The 11,161-nt window shown below is 38.3% G+C and overlaps 1 protein-coding gene across 1 annotated transcript in view; it reads right to left on the bottom strand.

The window, feature by feature from the left end:
- Positions 1–3,483: 3,483 nt before the first annotated feature.
- The window catches only part of LOC131448683 (ras-related protein Rab-26), a 68,506-nt gene continuing 60,828 nt past the window's right edge, over positions 3,484–11,161 (bottom strand). The window contains exons 6-9 of the mRNA XM_058621340.1: positions 9,434–9,499; positions 8,105–8,161; positions 7,612–7,688; positions 3,484–6,142 (exon numbers count right to left, since the gene is read on the bottom strand). Coding sequence (XP_058477323.1) covers positions 6,040–6,142; positions 7,612–7,688; positions 8,105–8,161; positions 9,434–9,499 — 303 coding nt within the window. The 3' untranslated portion in view covers positions 3,484–6,039. The remainder of the gene's footprint in view (positions 6,143–7,611; positions 7,689–8,104; positions 8,162–9,433; positions 9,500–11,161) is intronic.

The raw sequence follows: 11,161 nt of genomic DNA, 5'->3' as shown, positions 1-11,161 counted from the left end.
GTGCTATACAATGGACGGAGCGTCATGGGCCCCAGTGTGCCTGCTTTTCCCGTGTGGTAATAAGGTCTTGGGGGTTTTTTTCCCCACAATAACTTCCAGCCAATAGTGTGGGACGGCACACATGCTGTTTTTCATTGTTGACCACATGGCCACATAACACCACCACTGATTAACAAAAAGAATAATTAAAACCAGACAAAGTAGAATTACAGGGAAATTGTCCAAGTGAGCTGACCTCTCGTCTGGTTCTGCCTCATTAAATCTTTTGCTTTAGTTCAATTTAATCCAAATGTGTTATGGCAACGACTGCGGCTTGTGTCAATCTGTGGTACAATTGTGACCCCTGTTGACCATATGAGAAATTACACCTTGTACCTCAATGGTACAACAGTACATGAACTAGAAATAGGAGCTATTTATTTAGATATTTAGATATGAATGGTGTTATAAGTGATTTAGGTATATACTTTTTGATTATCAGTTAAATGGCTAGTTTTGTTGTATTCCTAAGTTTTTTGTTATTAGAAATGTTTACATATATATCAGGTGACTGGTAAGTGACTAGAATGCAACTGGGTATATTTAGTAAGTTAAGCAAGTTCAGTAAATAAGCTTAAGTCAATGTATTTTTTCAACCAAATTGCAGTGTACAGTACATATATTTATATTTACACTTTTCCACTGACATTGCACAGCCTTCAGTGTGTTTTTATATTGTTATATTCTTATTTTATTACACATTTGACTATTTTTGATATTATTTTACTATATTTATATATATATTACTATTGTTGAGCATCTTAAAGAGAGCCAGAACCAAATTTCAACAATAAAGTCTATTCTATTCTACGCATCATATTTTTATTAAGTTTAGTTTGACTTTTATTATTAGATTTTTCGAAAAATGGCCACTACAGTATGTGTGCGTGTTTGTGTTTGATTAAAGAACACAAACTTCAATTTAAACTTTGTTTTAGGGACGTATTAAAGAAAAAACATACTGTAAATGTCTGTAATGTACTGGTGTCGTGTGGACTTTCTGAGACATTAAACGCTCTCGATTGAAGTGGGCGATTTAAGAGAACGATTGAGAACTACTCAGTGAAAATGTCACCACCTTAAATACTGTAAGTGCCACAGAAAAGGGCAGCAATTTGTTTGAGTGTCATGTTTTTGTTCTACATCGGGCTGCTTAAAGGAAACTTGACTGTTAGTCAGCGTCTGAGTCACAGCCTCATGCAGTGTCCGGCCACGTATGCATGGAAACATACAGCATTTTCCACTCTCAGTGAAGGAGTCAATAAGACACACACACACACACAAAGAGATTTCAATGATGTGTGGCGTTCACACTGCAGGTCCAATTACTTCAAAGAATATTATTAGAATTACACGTACTCATTCCCCCTTCACTGAAAAATCCATAATCTATTAATACCGTTGTTTTTTGGGTTCAAGAGATTTTGTGTTCGATTTAAACGACAATTGGCTCACCATAGTTTCTGTGATGTTACTGAATCATATCAGTAAAAGTGTTAAGGTAAGATTTCAAAGCCTTTAGTGGCAGATATTGATATATACACTGGACATTTAAAGGAAACACACAGAGAAACAATTTAAAATCAATTATTTTAGTGTCAAACTCTGCAGATACAACTGTGGAACCTTTGTTTGGGTAAAAGATAAGGATCCCCCAGTACGACTAATGACTAAAGACTGAATTAGCCGCTAACTCCTTGACTTCTATGCGAGCTACTTCTGTGCTAGTTTTATTTTGCACAATGAAGACACTTTAGATCTACATCTGCTGCGACATGAGTATGAAAAATATTACATAACTTTCACTATAGGAGAGACTAAATTGAACGAGAAAGACTTATATATCGGTATCGATTATCGACCCTAGCACTATCGATATATCGGCATAAAGGATTGGATTAAATGAGGACTTTATTGAGGTAAAGATGGGCTTTGTTGTCATGGCTACACTATCCACAAGCAAACAATGGTGTCTTCTGGTTTCACATGGGAAAGAAACAGTTGCCGTATCCAACCTACACTAGGCCGTGCATCATTAAAAAACACAAAAATAACATTAAAACAACATCTGTCCAACATCTGGGCACAGAAAAGCTACGGACCATCTCTACAAACTGACACAACCATATCTATGGAGATTCACACAATTTAGCTCCATCCTCTGACACTGAATAGAGTTGAAAATTGCATCTGTTGTCAGCAGCTTGATAACGAGGTTGCAGCACAAAAGGGAATGTGATTATTTCCGTGTTGAAAAGAGTGAAAAAGCAGTTCTGTACCTTGACTGTTCAAAATGTGATGTGATGTCATATCCCTTAAATATCACGATGACACAGTGTTGGGTAATGTTGACCTGTTCCTGTCTTCCGGTCACAATGTCTCCTCCCTCCTACTGATTCTTCCATTTGCTCCCACTTTGTTCTCCCCTGCTACAGAATGTCATGGCGTCAAACAGTGTCTAGTCGGTTGAATCAAAGCCCCATACTGTCTGATTAAAAGAGGCACTCAGGTTAAAGTGTCCCTGCATGGAGCTCCTCGCCCACACTGGTACACATCCAGGTTTATCTGGCCCTGTAATTTAATGCACAGTCCAGACTTTCTCTCCCACCTTCTCGTAGGTTGAGTAACATGAGTAATCGACTCGCACGCTCTTATAGAGCATGCGAGTGAAATGCACTAAGCATAACCACTTAAACAGACACAGGTAACACCTTTGCTTGAAAAGCCTTGACTTAAACCATAATGGAAGTCTGTTCTATCTTGTATTAAAGATAATGTTACAGTGGGAGGAAACTGCTCATAGAACTTTCCTATTAGACAGACAATGGAAAACCATTAAACAGTGTCTATTTAATTTATCACTGTGACCTCAACTGCACTTTAAATGTAAAGCCAACTTTACACAGCGTTAAATTATTGTTTTTGTAAAAACCTATTGTTTGGAACCCGTCTCCTAAAACTGTGCTATTAACTAAGACGTATGCTGCTGACCTCTGGGCCAGGTCACCGTTGGAAAAGAGATTTCAAACTCAATGTTTTTTTGTTTTTTTTCTATCTGGTTAAATAATGGTTAAAAAAAGAACAACAGGGGACCAAGGGTGGAGCCATGGGGAACACCACAGGTCAGTACCACAACAGTAGTTTAATTTTAACCAGTTTAAGGAAGAATGTGTTATTTTTTTTAGAAAAAAAAAAAATTTCTTTGTGTAACTGTAATGCTTTCATATTTCACATCTGTAAAAAATATTATGTTTGGTATGAGTAAAACTGAATTAAGACTTTGGATAAACCGATTAATAATTGTACGTATATTTAAGCCACATGGGTGATTTTGTCCTTGTGCTGGAGCTTAGAAAAGTGTCATGGATTAACGTTGTAATAACAAGTGATGGCCACGTGATGGTGCTGCAGACCCATCTGTAAGAATCATGAAGACTAACGCAGTCATTGTTGAATCTTTATTGAGAATACTTGAGTTTGATACAATACAAATCGTTTCAATTAAGATACAGTGTTTAACGATTACAAGTTAACAATAAACAAATGACATCTTGAATATAAGCATTTTGAATCTGTATTCACAGTTTTTCCAGATTTTTTTATTATTATTATTATTATTATTATCATTTATTTTAACATTGGCAGAACAAGCTTTGATAGAACATCTGACAAAAAATAGTGATTCTTTCTCTGGTCTGTGGAAAAATACCTGTTATTGACTTAAAGGAAACCATATATTATTTTTTATTTGCATTTCTTGCATCTTTAAAGCCACTACCGAGTTTCCACTCATGTTTCCCCTCTTTCTCCTCTCGGGACCACAGTGCAACATTATCCCAATGACAGCATAACTATGGAGTGACAGGAACTACAAAACCCCAGGAGGAAAAAAAACAAGTGAATATTTCCAAACCAAAACCTCTAAAAAGAAAGAAAAAAAAGAAGAGTTTTCGTTATGTTGTGAGTTTGGGTTTCGAAAGTACAAGAAGTGTCAACTTTTACAATAACATTCATATTTACAGGAAAACAAAAACCTATGAGAGTGACGTCAGAAATGTTTGGTGGCACTTTTTGTTATTTATTCATTATTTATTTACATGATACACTGCATTTGTGATTCAAAAAACAACAACAGCTAAATTCACTAGGAAAATGTACTCTTTAAACCACAGACTGCTGCATGAGAATTTGCATATGAGGTTCATTTAATATTACATAAATTAAACGTGTTGATGAGAAGATGGGATGGAAAGTTTTGGACAAGAATCATGTAGTTTTAAGACAGTAACTGTCCAAAATGAGTACAATGCAAAGTACAATAGTGGTCATTTGACACATACAGTACATGCATTTACTGATTTAATACAGTGTAATAATTACTAAGTGATTTATTTGTGTAAAATGCCCCAATAATGGCTTCAAAGTCAACGGTCTGTGTAGAAAATATCCATCGATATTTCACATCACATTAGCATGAAGATAGTCAAGGTCAGTAGTACTAGCAGTACGCCTATGAGTTTTAACAACAGCGCACAGTGTCGTCCGATGGCGTCACATCTGCTGCGGAACTGCGTCCGTACAAATGCATTCATGAGATTTGTCGACTTACTTCAGTTTCAAACGAGACAGATGTTTTACAAACTACAAAGATTTCAGAACGCACAGTTAAAATGGTATTTAAAATATGTACATCACATGTATGCAAAGCTGCAAACGGATGTGTTCAACTGGTGTTGGTGTTGTTGTGTGTCTTTCTGTGGTTGTGGGGACACGTTTTTGGCACAAAATCATCGCCACTGTGAGGACAAAGTGATTTTGTTTTGGAAATTTTTGAGCAATAATGGGGATCAATACTGAGAGAGACTGACACTTCGACTTCTGCACCATTTTCTTTGTGGTCTGAACTCGGAATTTCCGAGGTCATGGGTTGATCCAGAACTCAGGTGTCCAATTCAGAAACTTAGAGCAACCTCACCAACCCTGACATGGGATTCTGTGATGGCTGCCGCCTTACAAACTCTGCTATGGAAAGCCAACAAGGTCACAATTAAGTGCGCCTACCGTTTACTTGACGCTGTTGTGGACGGCGCCTCACGTAAAATAATCAAGTAGACGAATAGTGACCCTATTTGCTTTCCATAACTTTTACCATTAATTGCAATTATTATATATATATATATATATCATATTTGTATCACAGTAAATCCGTCGTACACATATACTGTTTTATTTTTAACCCTAGACATGCTGTTACACTGCTTATATGAGTGAAATACCATGTAGAGGATTGTTTTTGAGTGGTATTGCTAACAAAGGCAAGCCTGAGATATGTTTGCGTCTATAGTTTTTCAGACTGGAACGCAGAGAACTCGGGGGGTGACGTCACTCCCAGTCTCTGACCAATCACTGGGGAAGTTCACAGAGAGAGTGGACACTCGTATTACACCTACTCTGAATACAGGTCCCTTCTCAGAACAAAAACGTGCCACACTGAAAGAGTCTGAACCAAATAAAAAGAAGGCAAAACACATAAAACACACGTCAGCATCGGCACAGAGTTGCAGAGATAAAGAGATTGTCTCTGGTCATCTGTCGCATATGAAAATAGTGCAATCTGTCCATCCATGCTCATCTGAGAGATGGGACCCAGACATGTGAGTGCTTTAATAACATTTGGTCAACAATCAACAATTCTTCCGGCTGCGGCTGTAAGGTTCTGTTAGGGGAATAAGAAGTCTGAGTGTCCTCACAACTACAGAAAGTGTGTTTGTGTGTGTGTAAACATGCATACGTGCATGCATGTACACAGAGTTATATTACATTCACAGTTGTAGAGGAACGGTGGGTTGGTAGAGGGAGCATGTTTGCCATATCATCACGAAACATTACCTCAGATTTATTACAGAATATACCTGTTATATACCTCTCTCTCTCTCTCTCTCACACAAACACACACACACACACACACACGCACACACACACACACAAACAGGATGTTGTCTACAAGCGGCAGCAGCCCACAGTCCTCATCTCTTTGTCGACATACTCCTGCAGCTGAAACTTTGGCTGATCAGGCTCCTTCATGGTCCTGTGCTTCAGTTCTCTGTGACAGAGACAGCAAGCAACATGAGGCTACGCTAACTCTGCTAACAAACAGTCAAACGGCAAGAGACTATGCTAATTCAAACTGCTCACAATTCAAACTGCTCACAAATAACAAGAGAGTCTATGCGAACATCGGGATCTATATTAGCTCTGCTAACAATTACTCAAACAATAACAGCCTATGCTAGCTCTGCTAACAAATATATATAAATATATATATACATATATGTATATATACATATATGTATATATACATATATACACATATATGTATATATGTGTATATATACATATATGTATATATACACATATATACATATATGTGTATATATGTATATATATACATATATGTATATATATATGTATATATGTATGTATATATATACATATATATACATATATATGTACTATATTCAAATGTCTATTCTCTGCTAACAGATATTCAAACTGCACAAAGTGAAGTGAAAAAGGAAAACAACATTTACATAAAAGCCACATAAATAGATACATAATGCTGGAGATTGTCACTGGTTCAATAGTCCCTGAAGTATGCATTAGTGACATTATCATGGTTTCCATGACAATGGTGTTTTCGTTGTCGCTTTTACTTTTGGCTCTTCTGTGTTTTGTGCAAATGAAGCAGATAAACAACGATGTGGAGTGGAGAAGAGAGAGGGAGAGCGACAGGTGATTAAGTGATGAAAGAGAGATGACAAACACAGTGACAAGAGATGTTAATGCAGAATGGAAAAAAAAAGAAGACGAAAAGTTGGATTTGTTTTTTTTTCTATCCTGTATCTGCAGAGTGTTTTGTGCCGGGCGACTGTGCTATTTTTGGCAACACCCAAAGCAGCTTGTAACCCATAAGTATAATAGGCCAACTATAAATGTGAAGCAGCTCCCACACAAACTGTTCAGTAACACTCATTTGCACATTTGAGTAAAATCATATCCTCATTTTTGACACCTTTTTATAAATAAAGCTTTGGGGCGGGGGGGGGGTCTGGTAATTTACTGTTATTGTTAGTAAATACAAGTCTACATGTCAAAAAAATATAGAAATAATCCATCTATCCACCATCATCATGTGACTGCTGTCCTACACCAGCATGGATGGAGACATTTCTTCATGTTTATGGAGAAATATCATGTCGGGGAAGTAATGTTTCCATGTAAATAAGGCAACTGTCAACAAGGATGAGCTGGAACAAAACCCGGTATCAATAAGTAACTTCAATAAAGCATTTAATGCTGTAAAAATGTGTTGATCGACAGGTATGACTGCTCTCTAGATAACATCTGCAGTACAAGATCGCCAATTCGTCCCAAAATGTATGGTAAAGTGATTTCAGAGCAGTTCTTAACTCTAAAGTCAACATTCCTTGGACGTAAAACATCCTTATTTCAGTGCGAGGACACAGTGATCTTTGCTGTGTGCTGTTGTGTGTATGTGAGAGTGTGACTCACTTGGCCACAGCAGTGAAGGCCAGCTCCACATTCAGTCCAGATTTAGCGCTCGTCTCCATGAAGGGCACTCCAAACTCCTGCATGGAGACACACAAACGCTTGTTACGTTACCAGGAGTTCTTGGTTCACGGCTATAGCTTCACCGGCATCATCCAAACAGATAATCCACAACATTTCTGCCCACTTTGTTTTAATTTGTCAAGTACACTCATCTCATTTTGTGTCCCGCTGTGTTATTTAGTTATTTATTCTAACATGCCACTCAGAGCTTATCTGACCGAGACAAGCTGGTAAAATGACACCTCCCCCCTTTCAAACAACAACAACAATATGTCTTCATGAATGCATAATTAAACACGCTAATCAAGACTTTCGGAATGTGCGGTGGTGTGGACAGATTGAGCACAGCAGGTTCATTATCCTCCTCTACATGTGTGGAATGGCACGCGTGTGTGTGTGTGTGTGTGTGTGTGTGAGACGTCGCGTCCCTCACCTTGGCCAGTTTCTCCCCCTCCTCTCGCTTCACCGCCCGGTCGTGTGTGGAGTCGGCCTGCAACACAATGAGAACGACTGAATGCGAGGCAGAGATTCAATCCCTGTTCTGATATCTTCTTATATGACGACTGTAGGGTTCTTCATGAGTCATTTGAGGGTTAAAAAATGCTTTGCATCCAACAGAGCACTGTGTTTTGCTCAGAGGACGGGGCGGCAGGAATGTCGCATGTTGAACGCCTATACCGTGGCACACATAGGAGGAGGAAGAAGAAGAGGAAGAAGAGGAAACACAATACACAACAAGGTTTGGTGTTTGTTTATTGGTTTAGAAAAACCCAAACTCAAGGAACTGGTTCTGGAATTTAAGATGCACAACCTAAAGGCAACGGTTATTTCTTAATTATTTTGATTTATTTTCCTTAATATAGTTAGTATTCATATCTCTGTTAGTGTTTTTAAATTTCATTTAAATGTAGTGTATTATTTTAGTTTTTGCAAATGTGCAATCAAAGAATTAAAATATTTGGTGGTTTGTTCGTTTGTGGTTTGTGCTTAAAAAAAAGAAAGAAAAAAAAGGATATTTATCCAATGACTCGATGGAATATTTGGTAGAATACTCAATACATCTACAGTCGGAAAGCGATTCTAATAAAATTTGGTCACAATGATCTCGGAGCATCGAATGAATCATCAGAATCTCTTGATTCTAGGAAAATGTTGGTGTAATCACATTCAGTACAAAGAAATACCAAACAAACATGAGGTTACTGTCATCTTGGGCCAAATCAATTCATCTTTGAGTCCATGAGGACGTATCTGCCCGATGAGAAGACGTTTCCTGTGGATGTTCCTGGGAAGTTTACGAGATCAAACATGTTTCGTGAGACCGCAGTGACCGTGATCTTTAATGTTTACATCTCTCTGGAGGTGTTTCTAGGAAACTGTGTTCACAAGGCAAAACACGTGTTGATGAGGTCACCGCAACCCTGGTCTTTGACCTTCAACTACCAAAGTCAAGACAATTCATCCTTGAGTTAAACTGAACATTTGTACCAAAGTTGAAAAACATCTCTTAAGATGTTCTTGAGATGTTATTCTTCATAAGAAGCTAAAGTTGCTACGGCTAACATGCTAATAAACAGTTAAGACAAGGAACAACATATGGATTCATTTAAAAACACGTCTTTGATGCCGTTATGATGATATCAGTAATATTATGTCCTAATCTTCTCCTTCCCTGGTACCACCATCCACCTCACTCCATGATCCCTCCTTCTCTGAGTCCATCTGTCCATTAGTCCCCCCCAGTGTTGTCATGTTGTCTCACCTTGTTGCCTAGCAGCATGACGACCACATCCTGCTGAGCGTACTCGTGGATCTCCGTCAGCCAGGCCTGCAGATGGTAGTGGAGCACAGACGGAGGAATCCAAGGATGCAAAAGAAGGACAAGGTGAGAGTGCAGGAGGAGAGGAGAGGAGAGGACGGGGGGAGGCAACAGAAGAGATGAATGGATTCACACAGAAGGAGAGAGAGAGAAAGATAAAGACAAAAAAGATTTATTGCTCATTCGCTGTATTTCATCTTGCCCTCCCCTCCTCCTCCTCCGCCAGATCTCCTATTCACTCCTCCACCTCTCTCTCCTCTTCTATCTTCTTCCAATTACAGGCCACAGGTCGCTTGGCTCTTTGTTTCCTGACTTGGTTAAAAAGCACTTAAGTGTCTCTTGAGGACTGCACACAAACCCACACACACACACTTTCCTCACTCTCGTTTTCCCTATTACAATTCCTGCGGAGATCTCATTGATAGTTTACTATCATCAGACTGAGCTCACTCACACAGAAGCTGAGATAACGAGTTTCTGTCGTAGTTTCACACAACTTTTAGACAGAGTTTTGAAATGTGAAGGCAACACTGTCCCTGCACTCGTCTACTCACAGAACAACAGCAGGCAGAAAAGGTCTGGGCTTGTTAGTAAAGCCTGATTTATCCCACTGGAGCTCCATTGTAACTCCTTCCACACGTTGTGTGATTGTTATATAGTTTTTTTCTTGTTTAATAAAAAGAACGGGGTTTGAGGAAACAAACACAATCAATCGATCCGCTGCCGATCCAGATATCTTTATGTCACTCTGAATGAATCTACTCCGATTGGTTCGCAGTGAATTCATCGGAAAAGGAAGCTCGGTAAAATCCTAAAAAATTATAAAAGTCGCAATTTTGCATGGTGAAAATGACACAATTAAGGATTGCAAACACTCACTTTGAAAAACTTTTTTTAGTACAAACTACAATGAATTAAAGTACTTAGTCAAGTTGGTAGTTGGCGTCCATAATGTTCCTTCCTATGCTGTGTTCCGTTTACATCGGAACTGGCATTCATTTACGTAAACGTATCTCGGGCAAGACATTGTTCGCAATATCAGTCATAAACAGCATGTGTATTAAAATTAAACATTACTCAGTGTGCAACTGATTTGATGAGAAACAAATGCAACAGAAGCGGTAAAAATCGCAGTGTTTGTGCGGTGAGGTTGCTCCGAGTTGGAAATTCCGAGTTCGGACTACAAATGGAAGGCACAACTACTCATTGATAGGGAAGCAATAAGGAAGGAGGGAACTCTCTCCGCTTCCTCGTTACCTTATTGAAAGGGTTCTGCGACTTTGACCTGATCAAGTTATGTAAAACTTAAAGTGTCAAGTTCATTAATCTGTCGAAATGAAATCTTATATTCTTAACGCTCAAATCACTTAAGTGACAGAACTTGCAGTCTGTTTACAAAATGTTCTAGTGTCAAAAAATACAAAAGCAACACAATTGTAATACAAATGTCTGTCCTGTTGCTCTAAGGTACAAAGTTTGGCATCGGTTTGTACTTTTTCCTGCAAGAGACAAAAGTATTGGGACGCCTGAGCATTTACATAACATAACATGCATTACATAATAAAACACATATTTCAAATGTGGGCCCTCAAACCATCTGCTATTATTTGGCAAACAAACTGGAAAAGAAACATTATAAATAGGATGTGTTGCTTTAAAACATGTTATTTC

The sequence above is a fragment of the Solea solea genome, chromosome 21 (genome assembly GCF_958295425.1).
Source record: "Solea solea chromosome 21, fSolSol10.1, whole genome shotgun sequence".
Taxonomy (NCBI): domain Eukaryota; kingdom Metazoa; phylum Chordata; class Actinopteri; order Pleuronectiformes; family Soleidae; genus Solea; species Solea solea.
Note: the sequence above shows the minus strand (reverse complement) of the source record. Positions and strands in the feature narration are given on the sequence as shown.